The sequence below is a fragment of the Numida meleagris genome, chromosome Z (genome assembly GCF_002078875.1).
Source record: "Numida meleagris isolate 19003 breed g44 Domestic line chromosome Z, NumMel1.0, whole genome shotgun sequence".
Taxonomy (NCBI): Eukaryota; Metazoa; Chordata; class Aves; order Galliformes; family Numididae; genus Numida; species Numida meleagris.
The window spans coordinates 64533318-64549421 of record NC_034438.1 but is presented as its reverse complement, the minus strand read 5'-3'; the positions used below and the strand labels follow the sequence as shown (position 1 = coordinate 64549421).

At 43.9% G+C, this 16104-nt stretch overlaps 1 protein-coding gene across 1 annotated transcript in view; it reads right to left on the bottom strand.

The window, feature by feature from the left end:
• GRIN3A (glutamate ionotropic receptor NMDA type subunit 3A) overlaps positions 1–16103 on the bottom strand; it is a gene marked incomplete at its 5' end in the record, with an annotated part of 68364 nt that extends 52261 nt beyond the window's left edge. The window contains one exon of the mRNA XM_021381527.1: positions 15528–16103. Coding sequence (XP_021237202.1) covers positions 15528–16103 — 576 coding nt within the window. The remainder of the gene's footprint in view (positions 1–15527) is intronic.

Here is a 16104-nt window from a genome sequence, read left to right as displayed (position 1 = left end):
AAGAAATATTAGATTTCTCTTGTTAATGAGAAACTCACTAGCGTATGGACAAAAGTAATTCAGCATAATGCTCTTACTACCAAAGCCTGTGGTGATAGAGAAGTTCAATATATGTAGTAACTCCAAAAGTAATGCATCCTATTTATTACCATGGAAACCACAACAGATACAAAGAGCATAAGAACACTGTCTGATAGAACAAATCCTCAGCTACAAAACACCATTTTCAACATAGTCATCACCATGAGCTATGTATTTTCACAAGCATGAACAAAAGCCTGCATGCCAAACTCATAACAATCTGCACCAGCAGAGGTGACCCACTGTTGCTGTCATCACTGCTGAAATGCACCACTCATCACCTCTCTGTGCTCACACATCCATTGGTTGGTCTCCATTAACGTTCCGCAAGTGCTGATGAATGTCAATGAGTGCCATTTTTTCCACACGGAGGAATTCAGTGACACACCTTTGCTTCATACACACTTCCATGTCAGACACCATTCTGTCAGACTGCCCTGCTGCTGCCATCTGTCACATGCCAATAACATGGGACGGGATACTGTTATGAAGGTTCAGCCCCTACTGCCATACCACCATCATCCACCTCTGATGGCAAGGGCCATCATAATAAAATGAGAAGCATTATTTTTGGAGCAGCCTTTGTATTTTTTACCCTTACAGAAAGAAAGAATAGTGAGGAGTATCTGGACAAGCCTTTGTGATGGAATTACATGTGTACTTCATTGTAAATGATGGTCATCATTCTACCCATTAAGCAAAAACATATTTGCACTGCTCCTTTTTGTTTCTTGAGGGAGAAAGGGAAAATGCTTTTGTGGCAGGTTACTGGGGTTGGCTTCATTTATGAGAAGGAAATGAAAGTAACAGCACTCATTTAGCAGGCTGGGTATTGTTGATGGGCAGAATGGTTTGAAGCATAGGAACAAGGAGAAAGGCTTCACAAATCTCATTTTTGACACCAACTCACCTTCTGCTGCAGCCCCTTTAAATCTCCACTACTTCAATATCCCCCTCTTATAAAATAATGCATCTCCTCCTTCAGGTCATGTCAGGTTTGCACAGCCTTGTGACAGCTGACAATGACACCACTTACTTTAAAATACCAGTTACCCAAGTATGTTGGGTATTTAATTTATTTTTTAAGAGCTCTGTGCTTTAGGATCCAGGAGGGCTGCACATTTCCATGAAACAAAATACTCTCAGATACTCTGCACCTAAGGAATCAATAAACTCTTGTCAGCACTGAGCTCCATACCAACACATGAGATGCCTTCTTGCTCACCACAAACTCTTGCATCAGCAGCAGGCGCTTGTTAGGTCAGCTCCCTAACTGTAGCGTCAGCAGGTGGATGATGAGCTGGCCCTCATCTCCCACTAATGAACCCAACAAGTGCTCTGACACATGTCAGCCAGACCAGGATCTCTGTATGTGGGCTGGATACAGCTGGGGCAAATCAGCATCTTGGCTCGCATAACTGCAAATCCACAAACATTTGCTGTTTCTGCAGATCCGCCTGCGAGCGGCTGCCCTCCCTGGCACTCAGTGGTGTATAAACCCGCACATCACAGCTGCAACATGTTGGAGGCACCATCCCTCCCACTGCCCTCGCTAAGGATGCTTTGTGGTCCACGCTCCCAGTACAATGGCCAAACAGGGTACTGGTGAATTTAGCAAAAGTTACAGATTTAATGATCCAGGAGCCCATCCTGAGTTATGCAAAATGCACAGAGTTAGGTATTCACAAAATTGCTGCAGCATAATTGTCAGCACGTGGATTGTTTGCAAACAGCTAGCACAAACTACTTAGTGCTAATCATTTGTTCCATGACATAGTTAGTCATGCACTATTTCTGCTTCTTGAGTGGGTGATTGTATCCTCCTAACAGAGAGGATAAGAACCAGTGAAAATGAAGCACACCCTGGGAATCTGACACGGGTAAGCAGTTGTGATAAAATACGAGAGCGTCATGTCTCACTAATCCCAGCAATCCCGACAAGACACTCTTGTCTATCTGCATGCAGACAATGCACAGTGACTCTGCACAGCCTGGTGGTGAACCATGCCTGGGGAGCAGGAATCCACATCAGTGGGTTCTGGCTCAGTAAGTCTTTGTAACTCTCTGAACAACTGCTAGTGCTGTAGAGAAGCACCTAATTCCCCCAGACAACCTGAAAGGACGGGATGACAGAGCACTGCTCCTACGATTTTGACAAGAGCATATGATCGACGCAGCAGGAAACAGTGCTGCTTCAGGGGAGAGAACCTATAATTAAAACCACAAAAACAGCATATTTCCCGGAGAAATAGGAACATGTTCTTTCCCTTCTTTTCCCTCTTTCACTTTTCTCTGTTTACATGACTCCAGCACCTGAATGCAAGTCTTGGTCAGTTTTTCAAATAATAATACTTCTACGTGTTTCAGTGACCTGGGATGGAGCTAAAGAAGGTGAAAACAATGTAAGCTCTGAAGTTTGGTATTTTGCATTGACATGAAGGCTGCACTGCCTCCTCTGAGCAAGGGATCTAAAATATTCTGCAAAATTCCTTGCTTAAAACCCTCGGTGGTACCGCACAGAACACTAGAATGTATTATTAACAAACAAGAGTGAAACAGCCAGCCAGCTGCGAGGATAAAAGGCAGGGAGAGACACACGGAGCAGCATCTTCCGTGGAAGGGTTGTTTTGGTTCTTTCCTGAAATACAGGCAAGGTACGCTGTGTTTATTTGGAGACCATTCTTCAACCGACTGGAGACTGAGTACGTGCTTAGGAACACTGATTTAAATAGCTGCAGCCTGCTAAACTTCTGACAAAAGATGTTTGGTTGTCCAGTACCTTATCCCACCGTATTTCCCTACACAATTTTAAACTTCAGCTGGAGAAGGCTGGATTTGCTGTTACAGTCCTCTGCTCAACGGTCACATTCAATTCTCATTTCTTCCCCTCTTACTGACAATAATAAACCATCCTGTTGGTCGTTATTCACTAATAAGATCATAAGCAATAATTTTGCATAGCTCTTGGAAGGCACGCATTTGCTCTTGTAACACTAGATTATGTAGGATACACAAAAAGATGGATTGTCTCAATTATCTCTGATCTTATTCAGTGAATGGCTTTCTACACCCTTAAGTAAAGGGAATGTCTGGTGAAAATAAGGTACAAACATGTAAAATTAAAGGTTGAAGTTGATAGCCATGTTGAGGTCAATTGTGAATATAGATTTAATATCACAGTAGCAAGCCACAGATTTGTTAGACTAATTCCTCATCATCAGCAAAGCCAGATCATGCTTAAAAGAACAGGAAGTCTGAATATATTGGTTTGCTTTTGTTAATGATAGCAAATGCATCAGAAACAACTACAGATACTCACACAGCTCTTCTTGTACTCAACGTTTCCTTTCATTTGAGTAATCAAATTGCACCAGGACAGCTGTTCATAGAAAGTGAACAGCAGAAATTAACACTTTCAGTATTGGCAAGTTTCAGTTTCCAAGTATAAATCAGTTTGCATGCTCATCAGACTGGATGGGAAAAAAAAATCATGTGGCTAAGCCAAGCAAGTAAAACCATATCTCAAACCAGTCCCTACTCAAAGCCAGTGAAGTAAAGGAAGCATTTACATAAATTTTTGGAAGACCTGAGGATGCAGTTATACCTAATGCCTTTATTGTTCATCTTTGTTCAGGTGTTTTTCATGCAGAAAAAAACGTCTGTAATTATCAGATGTATTATTCGTTATGAGTTCTTACATCATTTTCCTCTTAAAGTACAGTTGTGGGGAGGAATACAAGAACAGCAGGATCTGGGCAACAAGCTCCCATTCTCTAAGCAAGGCATCTTTCTTATGCTAATAATGTGACATACTGCATCCCACAAGCCTCATTTTGCCATTTATTCCTTTGCTGTGGACCCGGATGGGTTGTGAATGCCTACAGAGGACATTGTGGAACAGCTAACTTTCACATAACTACATGTTACATATTTATATGCACTGTCAAAATGGTGGGAAGATACGAAATTCAGTTTCACTGGAAACTAGCAGGCTAAGCTATTTATAAATAAGTGTCTTATTTTTGGTGCTCTTCAGAAAATGTGACGAACAGCGAGTGATGAGCAATTTATGTTGCTGATCATCTGTATCACAATAGAGCCTTGCGGTCTTTTTCTGGAGTCAAGACTGTTAATTTAGGATCTGTATTATCCTACAGTGGAGGACAGAACAAAGAACAGTGGGCAAGACTAAGAGAGGATGAAAGAAGCAAGGTGCACCGAAAATGGAAGAGTACGTACAAAACAGTGTAGCTGAATGAAATTTGAGGGTTCCTGGAGATTCTGGGCATCAATATTTGAAACAGAGCACTCACCCATTCCTCCCTCAAAAAAAAAAGATTAAAAAAAAAGTGAAAGTTTCAGTATTAAGGAATCCTTTCCCACAGGTATTCTGCTCTGAAGGATCTTGTATTTATACAGTGAAAGATTACATTACACAAAATACGGCATAATGAATCTGAAATAAACACTGTTAGAAGGATTACGCACTCTGAAGGGATCTTACGGGTCTCACAATGGGAAAGCTGGTTTTCATTAACAAGTGTGTAAGTAGCCTGTACTAAGTAAATAATTCATGCGTATAAAAGGATGATCATAAGGGTGACTGGATAATGATCATTTTGCACTCCCTAGGTTGACTGTTGGATGCAAGATACCTCATCAGAGGCCACCAGGGTATCATTAGCTCTACCAGTCTATCCAGCATGTTTCCATACTGATACATTTTTACATGAACTTTTAAAGAGGTGATTAATAGTCTTTTTTTCCCCAGACTCCCTGGGAAATGAACACTGATGCCATGTTTGATCATATTCTTTTTTTTCTCTCTGAGAAACGCATGGGGTTGAACGGAGCCTGTCAGCTGCACTGATCACACATCTGCTCGCATCCTGAACAAGCCTGGCAGCCAGGAAGGGTAAGCTGCTCCCTCCCTCTCACCCTGCCTTCAGCCTCAAGCAGTGCAAGAGCACCAGATCAGGCTGAGCTGCTCAGCTCAGCATCCCATGCCTCATGAAAACCAAACCTCAACTACTTCAACCTCCGCTGCAGATGGCACCAAACTCCCCTGGGCACACCTTTTTCTTCTGGGCCCCAGACAAGCCAGCATGACCATTGTCATCAGTACAGCTGGACACGGGGAAGCAAAGACAACAGAGAAGCAGCATGTTCTCTTGCAGCCTTGCTTGATTTTGTGCTCTCATACTAAGGCGCTGGATACTCCAATCTGGCCAGCACAATGTGGTGCAATGACATTAAAAGCTTTCATGTCCCAAAGCTGAAACCAAAAGCTCCAATGCATTTTGCTTCAACTGCTTACCTCTATTTCCCTCAAGGCAGTTACTGGGCATGTATTCATCCTCTCAGAGCTCTACATTTCAGCACCTATCACATGCAATTTAAGCTGAGGAAGCCCAGACAAGTAACTGCTTCACCCTGTTGCCCTTCTAATGTAGGAGCAAAACTAACTGCACAGTATTAATGTGCTACAAAAAGTAAGTTACAGCTAAAATGGCTCCAGTACACTCTACAGAGGGCAGTTATCAACTCCAAGTAATGTTCAGATCTATTCTTCCCATGTATTGATGCTTATGTCAAGTACAGTAAATTCTTAGAAACCATTCCTCTACCAAGAGCTGTTTAACTGAAATATATGAGTGAGCCCTACAAGCTGAGAAAGTGATAAATAATTATGCTTTCATCTAAAATAGCACTGGAAAATTATCAAACTGAACTCATAATACTGATTTTTCATCTGATTTGCAAAAAAAAATAGTTCTTTTTAAGCCGGTTTGAGTGAGTACGCTATTAAAACGAGTGTAATGTAACTGCTTTATCAGTGACATCATTGAGAGAGCCCGATGCACAATACAGCTGCTCTTTCTTGCTATTAATTGCTAGGTCTAATAGTTCTTTCCTTGCAACAAATGCAAGGCTTCATTTTCAAAATCTCAGTTTCTGCTTGAAGATCTATCTTGTCTTTTAACCTTGTCTTAAGTTAAGCCTTGTAAAATGTCTGATGAACAGCATGGGCAATCGTTTCCTTCACATTCTTAAAAAAGCTGAAAGTAGAATAGTACGCCTTTAGGGAAATACTAAGAGTTTAAAATATGCCTGTGCAGCATATCCATAGATTTTTATAATGCATTTCAAATACTTTCCACATTGTAAAATAGGCTTTGCAAGCTATCATCACAGATGAAAGCTGGTGAAGTAATAAAAATACTGTAGCAAGAAAAGGAAAATGATGCCTGTTTCTGCATTTCCTGACATTTGACTTCTCCTATATAAGAGCAACGATCAAAAGATTGCAGTAATTTACTCATTCGCTGCGCTTTACTGGCAGCGGAGGGTACACCTGTGATCACACTCACTTCCCCCCCTCCATCTCCACCTCTCCATCTGCAGCTGGGCAGATTCAGGTAACTGCAGCACTCTCGGTAAAAGCTAATTAACCAGCACGCTGACGAGCAGATCTCTCCCACTAGGCGCCAAGCAGAAACCTTCCAGTCAGCCTCCTAGCAATGGGGAAGCCAAGCCAGCAGCTCAGTGCAGCCCAGAGAGAGAGAGAGAGACTCAGCACCACCACCACCTCCTCGCTCGCTGTCCCTGGTCCCTGTGGCAGCCGCTCTCCTTGCACAGGCTATACACACAACACAGGGCTACAAGGTGCTGTATAATACTGCTCTGTGGGGAAAGGACACGGTAAGCTCAGGATAGAGCAGTGAACATCAAGTCTGAACAGAGGTATGTCCTGAAACCCTACATGCAGCCGAAACCATGTCCCAGCACTGCTCTGAACAGGTGGCAGGTGACAATGGCTGTGGCTTGCTGCAGTTTGCGGTGTCCCTCCTCACCCTTGGCAGTTCTTGTGTATTTGCACTTGGGGCCAGATTGTGGACTTGTTAGTCACACTGCTGAGGAGTCCCCTGCACAAATGGCTTTGCTCAAGTGTGACTCCCTTAATAAATGAATCATCCATCATCGCTGCCTACTCAAGCTTAAATACTTCTCCTCTTTCTGCTGTACGTCCTCTCCCCATGGTGGTGAGGACCAGTTTGGCTTATCAATGGGATACATGCAAAAACAGGCAGAACTTTGGGGCCAGATCAGATGTACAGAACAGCCACTGATGCCAGATGATGCAATCCCAAAGTTGCTGTGCTTAGACTTGCTCCCATTCATTAGTAAGTCCTGTCTGGATACCTACTGGTCTGATGTTGCACACGTTGGTACAATCTTGGTCTGCCTCCAGGTACAGGGACGCACTGGGACCACAAGACACCTGACACCCCCCACGATGATGCTAATGGATTGGCAGCTCCCCAGGACGTCTGCAGGAGTCAACTGGGAAGTACAGCTTGCTGGAGGCAAGTGTCCCTATCCACGCAGCAAGGCAGCCCTGCCAACTCAACCCTGGCAAGCTTCTTGGCTCTCTGCTTGGTGACCCTGGCTCCTCGTAGGGTGACTTCATGTAAAACTCTATTAGTGTGGTTTTATGCTTCTGGAGTCAGAGAAACTAAGAGACAGAGAAGGGCACTTCCTTCTTTCCTGATTCAGTTTATTTTCTCCTTATCTGCTCTTGTGTCACTTACATTTATGTCTCTAGTTTTCTGTATTTTCTTGTTTTCTTTCCTCTCTTTTCTCTGGCTTCTTTTAGCTATTCAGTATGATCTCTGCAATACACAGCTATCAGCAGTGCAGTGTGATTTGGTGGGCTCTTCTGTTCGACTGAAAACACAATCCTTACCCTATGTAAAAGCTCTTTGATCAGATCTATGGAAACATGATTCTTCTTTGGAAGACAAGCCTGGAATGAGAAAAGTAACTGCTTCTTCCAGTTTTCTGTTAATCACAATATGGGATTAACAGAAATACATAAATTCTATCCATGCTATACCTGGATTTCTTTCGCATTCAAAGATTGCAAGGAAGTTTCAGCAGGAAGTGAATAGAACACACAGGCTAAACTTTTTTATTTGATGACTTAAATTAGTAACTAAATCCAATATAGATTTGAGTTCTGAAGACATAAGCTTTCAATATTTCATGGGTTTAAATAATAAATAACTCATTAAATGTACCCTAGATGAAAATGTTTATAAGTGGTGTTTGAGTTTAATTGTGAACATTGAATTGATTGACAGCCTACTGAGGTCTGCCATGTATTCTAGTGGAAATATGGGTTACTCAGGCTTTTATGATTAATAAATTCTTGGTGGAAGTTATACTGAACACCCCAATTTACATTTGTAGAGAATGTTTTCTTGTCAACATTCTGTTTATTGCCAAAATTTTGTATTCATATAGTACCTACCAGCAAATTTTCTTGGCCAAAATTTGATTTCTACTTAGTGAATGCCACATGGGTGTTTCTTCTGTCAACAGGTGTCATTAAGTACAGTAAGAATTAACCATTTAACTCTGTGATATTTTAATTACTCGTTATCAACATGAGTTTGTGTAGTGTGTTGTGAAAGATCTCTTCAGTGAGGAAGATACCGTTTTGTGAATACCCATAACAGCAAAAACTCAAACGAAAACACTAGGTATGGAATTGAATCTGATGTTAACTCAGCGTTTTCTGCATCACAGAAGTAACATATGATGGGGAATGAGAAAATCTTGTTGTTAGACAGCTCAGATATTTTCTCCAAAATCTAGTACCAAATGATCAGTACAGCAAGGAAGGAGACTGAGAGACAAATGCACATTAGACTACAAGGCAGGTATCTTTGCTTTTTAGTTTTTGTACTTATTTAATACTGATAATTTTCTTAGTTTATGAAGTAAATGCCTTCCAATGCAATATTTAACTGTGAGAATCATCTTTCCCCAACTCCTTCCCCAGTTGCAGCTCTTCTACACCCTTTTCTAATGGAATTGATATAACTAAAAACACAACAGAGCTTATAAAGTTGACTATGTGATTTGATAAAACTTGACAGAAGTAGATGCACTTCAAGAACAAAGTGATCATTGACATAATTTTATCTAAAGATTCGCAAAGTCAGATACCCTAAATAATTATAGACTCAGTGAACGTTCTGAATCTGGGTAATAAACCATTGCTGTAATTGAGACAGTTTTCCCACTGTTGAGCTGAAGCCACTCACACAGAGAATCTCTGGTGTATGTATTTCAAATAATGCTGCACTATCCAGTTTCCAGTGTCTTCGATCGGTATGTAGTACTTATACCCTCCTAACCTGGAAATAAGCAGACATTCAGATTGAGGCATGGCCAACATTTCCTTAAGTAACAATTGTTTGGAAAAGGAAAATAAAAATGTACAAAAAAATACGGACTGTGAATAACACTGTGATTGGTCGTTGACAAAACCAAGTCTCACAACTTGTATTACAAACCACAAATACCAGAAAATAAGAACATTTCTACACACCAAAGATGTTTAAGAAACTTCAGTAATAAGTTTAAGAAGCCTTCTGAAATATTTCACTGCAACTTACGTGGTAAGGAATACTAAATAAGCTTCTAGGGTTACAAAGAATGTCAAGTCTTGAACTACTATTTTTGAAAACACTCCTTTACCTTGTAATACTGTTTCTCCATAAGCAATAAAACAGCTAAGAAAATGCATTCTTGCAACTCAAGGTACATTTATCATACATTATGCTAAAATACTGTAAGCTGTAAAATTCCTTAATTTCAGAAGCCCAGTGGCAGGATGGCAAATTCAGTGGCTTTCTGAGGGGCTTTCTTCTAAAGAAGAGGGGTTGGAAATAGTGCTGAAAGGAGAGATTTGGAAAAGTTCACCTCAGCAGAGCATTGGCTCCTTCTACCTCAATGTGATATTGAATTAAGGATTCAAGGAGAGAACTGAAGTAAATAAACTCTCACCACTTTCCTGCATTCCAAAAAAAAGGATCCTTTACAATCACAATGAACGGAATCCTTCTCATACACTGTAAGTGGGATCCAGAGGGTAGTTCTTTGTTTTCTTTCCACTGTCCTGTGCTCCTGCATATGCAAAGTTTGTTGACAGAGAAACTATCCTTAAGGACATAACCATGGGTAGGTAGGTTGCAATGATCAGTTTGAGCCAAGATCTGACGTGACTGGATGTGCTGTAATGGAGATTCAAACAGTTCATTATGACAGTTTTGGGGACAGGACCTTGTGAGTGCAACAGGTAGAGAAAACACACCCAGAGCCACGGCACTGAGGAACAGACCTCAGAATATATCAGGTGCCAATGCAACTTTCAAATGTTATGCCACCACCACTTTCAGAAAACCTGGGAGCTTTCTGATCCTGGCCCAGAATACAAACGACTCCTTTCTCCCTTCAGCATACAACATCAGTCAAGTTTATGGTAACAGACAGACTGGCCTCAGCTGACAGCTCAGAAAACCATCAAAACTCATAGCTTGTGATGCTCAACACCAAGCCGGACCAGAGGTAAAAACCATTCTCAGAGTAACAGTCTGAGGACAATGTATGGTACCAATACCAAGTGAGAGGCAGGAGATGGCAGTGCTCCAAGTTCTCCTTGCCTGAAACGGGATCAGACAGCAAGCATGGTATTGCTGTGGTTTAACAGGGGGCTGCTGCAACAAAGAAATCTCTCTCATGGCACTATGACAACGATGCTGCTAGCAAAATGTGAGTTACATCTCTGAAATTTGTGTTTAAAAGAATTAATGGCTCTAAGAGAGCTGACTACAGGAAGTACTACATTAGGTGGCAATGTAAAGAGAATCTCACTTAATAGCAGATCTGTAGCCAAACTATGGAAGTTTCAAAAGCAGAACAGCACTGAGACCTTCATCCCAACAGACATCAACTGAACGTTTGTTTCCATGCCATTTCCATACTTTGTCCCTCTTTTTCGCCAGGACATCTCACAGAATCATTGAATATCCTGTGTTGGAAGGGACCCATAAGGATCATAGAATCCAGCTCCACCTCTCACAAACCCCACTGAGGTGCCCAGCTGCTGTATGCCATATAATTTATGCAGAGAGGTGAGAAGGGCTGGTGATCACAGAGACGACCGAATACTTATTGCTCATCTGTTCAGTACCTCATACAAGCTCCAACATGTGGACCAAGTCAGATTAGAGATGACAGTATGAACTACCAGAAGCTGCAGCTAGGCAGGTGTTTTGCAGTCTCCCCTGGACAATGAGATATCATTATTATTATTTTTTTTTGGCAGATCATAACTAGCTTTCTGATGCAATTACGGCTTGAAGGAGGAAAAAAAGCATCTGTCCAATCAGCTGCACAGCAACTCCACACCCCCATGCCCCTTTTCTTTTCAAAAGAGAACTGAATCCCTTTAAAGTTAAATGTTAACGGTCATTTTCTTTTAGAGCCTCTGCTCTGAGCATGAGGTTGCTAATTTGTCAGGAAACTCACTGTTTAAACTAAAACTCTTGACTTGATTTACGTATTCTTTTTACCCTCTGTGAAGTCATAGTAGTGATCAGAAGTGTGGGCAATTCCGGTTACTCCAGAAACCAGATGAAGTATGGACGGGCCATGCAGGAACTAAGATGATTCAGATTTATTTTGTTCTGTTTTGTTGCCCTAAAAAGAATCCTTCTAATGCTAAAAGACATTAGAGCTACTGATTTATCTGAAGCCCCCTGAAAATAGTCCATTAGTTCTGAAGTTCAGAAAAAGCTGCTGCAAACATTATCTCCCTTGTGTTCCTGATACTATCACCTGTTAAACAGAAATTACGGACTATCCTTCCCAAACTCTTGGCTCTGTACTACAAATGGTATCACTCCATTTATTTGAGGTTCATGTTCCCTACTACTGTTCATTATTTCCCCTCTGGGAAAATTACTAATGACATTAGCAGTACTGAAAGGAAAAGAAAAAAATGTTATGAAAAAATTAAAAAGGTAAGTCCTGCCTCAATGACATCAGTGCTCATGAGCTGCTATCTCCAAAATAATGATCTGTCAAAGCTTCAGTGCGATCTGCATTCGTGTTAGCAGTAAAGAAATCCAGTGGTTTTCTGCTTGCTGAATGACGGTGATAAATCATTACTTTTGCTTACAGGGAGTGTGAAAATTTACAGGACTGACAGTAAACTCAGAAAAGCAAACAGCTTTTTTCAGGTCACAACAGCGTCTGGATTTACTGTCAGTCTATGTTAGTCACTAAATCGCATATACAAATCAAAATGAAAGAAAAATATGTCACATTTTACTCTGCAGAACATCCCTTGAAGCTGTGTGTGCGTTTTGACACACACAACCCTCAGCGCTGTATCTCTCTGACGGTTGTTGCCAAGTCATTGTTAATTGTTGTGGGGGAACGCTGTTAGCTTTGTCATTCTCTGAACTTCAGAAGAGGAGAATTTAATGAAGAACAGGCATTAAAAAGATGCTCAGACACAGCATTCAAAAGCACTAGGCATCCAGCTGGCTTCCAGCGCCCAGCCTTGACACTGTGAACCCCCTTTTGATGTCACACGTTTGAAACACACCAACGTATGTGATGGAGGTAACAACCAGTGCTATTAAAATGAATTTCAGTTCTAGATCCTGGTTTTCCCCTTCATTTCAAGTATTGCTTTGTGCCATGGTACGGAAGACTTACTCAGAAATCCAAGTGCCTTTCAATTACAATGAATATCTGCTTATTATAAACTTCCATATAAAGTAATAAGGTTGTTAATGCTCAGTGGCAGCACAAGTGTTATATTTATACATTCCCATCATGGCATAATGTGGAAAATTAGACATTGCTGTTCCCTAAAAACAACCCTAACAAAAGCTCCAAGTAATACTGAGGATGGGCTGCTAGGACAGCGCCTACCAGATGTCATATTTGTTTGCACGTCTGCAATATTCCCAATATGACAGGCGGTAGGCAATGCTCTTCAAGGACAAACATGCTGCGGGCTTGCTGTTACTCCTACTGGAAAGCCATGGGCCTGCAGGCCATGCCCTGGGGCATGCTGCAGTGCAGGAGTGAGGAGAGGACAGCCCTGCCAGGCAGAGCGGGATGGGAGGCTTCTCGGGGCTGACAGCTCCCACACCAGAAACACACACACAGAATATCCAGAGTTGGAAGAGACCCACAAGAACTGTGTCCAACTCCTGGCTCCACAGAGCACCACCCAAAATTCAAACCCTATGTCTGGGAGCAGTGTCCGAACAATCCACGAGCTCTAGGAGCTTGGTGCCTGCTCCAGGCCCAACCGCCCTCTTGGGGAAGAGTGAGACCCCAGGCCTCAACAACTTTCATGATATCCCCCCTCCAAAAAACCAGCTGCTCAGCCTATTTAGTGGCAAAACCCTTCTCACCTAACCACCGTGCCACCTACAACTGTGTGCTCTAATGCTGCCTGTTGCTAGAAATGGTCAGCTCGCAGCCGTGGGGCTGTTAATCCTGGAGGCCATGAGATGTCCAATCCACACCAGTGCCAGCACGGGATGGAGAGAGAGACAAAACCCTTGCATGGGGCAGTAAGCCATCAGAGCTACCCAGGCCAACCGCACTGGCTCTCCCAGGTCCAAGATGGTGCTGGATATCCTGCAACTCTAGCAAGCATGTGAGGTGAGGCCTCCAGAGTTGGCTTCACAATGGTGTTTGTTAAGCGAAAGTATGAAACAGTATTCAGAAGGATGTGCAGGCTCTCCAAGCAAATCTTGGAGATGAATAGATTTGTATTACCGGCTGGCCTTTAGATACATTTGAGATTTTTTTAATATCCACAAAGCCTCGAAGAGTGATTTTATTTAAGCTGATCTAAAAAAACTGAATCTACTCAGCACTTAAACACAGGTTTAAAGTCAGGCATTGGTTTCACTGTCACAGAAGACAGTGACATTTAAACGTCTGCTTAGGAACAAAGTCCTGATTTGGACAGATTTATCCAATGAAAACAGTTGGCTCCCCACTGAGAACAGTGTGAAAGTTAAGCAGGAACCATGAAGTCTGTGAAAGGAACAATGACTCCGGTCCTGCATGATATGTATTTAACATATGTTGTGTCCTCAGGCAGCTTCACATGAACTTAGCCCCATCTGGCAAGGAAGAGAAAATAATTCTGATTTTAACAGGGCAAGGAGATGGTTCAGGCTCTGGTCTTCAGGGAGGTTTGGCTGTTGGCTCAGGTACAGCAGGGAATTTAACTGCAAGGTGGGCTGGTGTCACTCAGCTAACTTGGGTGCTACTCGCACCAAGCACTCACAAGCAGTGGCATCCTGTGGTATGGATCACCCTTGAGTTTGTGCATAATCTGTAGAGAAACCCGTTACCTTTCTTGCTGAGCTAGAGAAAACTAGCAGCGTTTAGAGCAGCACACAGTGGTCACACCTCCAATTACAAACTAGCTCTTTTCCTACCATCTCTGTCACAGTCTAACACCAAAAAATATACAGAAAGTATTGATCCAGGCTAGGATTTCTATTTGATTTTGCAAAGAAAATCCAGTTGGTAATCTTTTTTTTCTCATTAAATTCTGAGCACAAAGTTGAGCTATCTCCTTCTATATAAATCAACTGCTCCTCCTGGCTACTTAAATGGCAGCTTCTGCCATCTTATCACAACTTCCCTTGTGTGGGCCACACGGAAGGGTGCGTTTTCTTCCCACTCCTTTGCCTGGACGTGATTTTTGGCACTGAGCCTGCATTTGCAACATATTGAACCATCACCCTTTTCCCAGCACTTATAACACCATGATGCCACCTCCGCATGGCAGAAAATTCACACTCCTGGGATGCTGCTTCGAGTTGTGCCTCGGGCATTTAGGCACTGACTTCTGACGCTATGACTTCAGCTACCCAATCAAATGCAGACCCTGTCAGACTGTAGTTCCTACTGTTTTAGCCAAGCATTTCAGTACTCCACAAATCCAAACTTGCAGCGATGCACAAACTACAAGTAACAGAAATGCTCAATGAAAAGCCACGTCAGAGTGAATGCCTTCCCTTAAAACTGTCAACTGGTGAACAATCGATAGATACTACCCCACACAAACACTGCACAGCATTTTGACCAGTAATAAACAAATAAAAAAAGTAATAATACGCCCTCTCCCCCCCCTTTTTTTTTCCCACTAACGATTCTCTTTTGGTATGCGAAGCTTCTCCAAAAGCCAAGTTAAGCTTCTCCAGAGGATCGCCACTCAGAGTGCACGGGCTGCACCGCAGGAGCCGCTATCTCATCTCAGCCCCGCAACTTCGCACGGCAAACCACGGCGCGCTCGCAACTTTGCTCTCACCGCCGAGTTGTCGTCTCCTGCGCGAGGACGGACGCTCATCCCCCGCCAGCACAGGGAAAGGACGCGGGAAGGAGGAGAAGGCGCAGGACGGGGGCAGAACGGCTCCGGCGGCCCCGAAGCCCCTCGCGTCCCCCACGGGACCGCTCCCCGCGCCCCGACCTCGGCCCCTTCCCGCGGGGCTCCCGGGATGAGAGCACCGCGCTACCCACCCTCCCACCCCCCTCCAGCTCCTTACTGGGCTCCGCCGGGGGAACTCTCCCAGCACGATGCTGACCACGGGGATGCGCAGCGCCGCCGAGACGAAGTCCAGCTCCAGCATCTCCCCGCGGCTCTGCGGGAAGGCGAGGATGGCAGAGACCCCCTGCACCACCACGGTGTGGCAGAGGCTCTGCAGGAAGGAGACGGGGTCGTTGCTCCATGAAGCGCTGGGGGAAGAGAAGGGGAATAGGGGCAAGTCGCCCAGCCCCGCCTCGATCGCCATCACCACCTCCAGGGACAGGTTGTAGGGCAGCAGCCCGGCCACGCCGTTGAGGTTCGCCACGGCCAGCAGCAGCGCGTCCCGCGGCGAGGGAGCGGGGGGCGACCGCCGCTCCCCACCGCCCCCCGGCCGGCGGCCCCGGGCCCCCGCCGCAACCTCCCCCTCGGGGCCGCCGCCCGCCGCCTCCTCGCTCCAAGCGGCGGCGGGGACGCGGGGCTGCAGGTGGGTGGCCCCCACCCTTACAGTGTGCCCGATGCGCCGCAGGATCTGGCAGGGCTGCGGGTGGGACGCGGAGCCGGGCACCGCCGCCAGCACCAGGGCGCAGGGCGGCAGC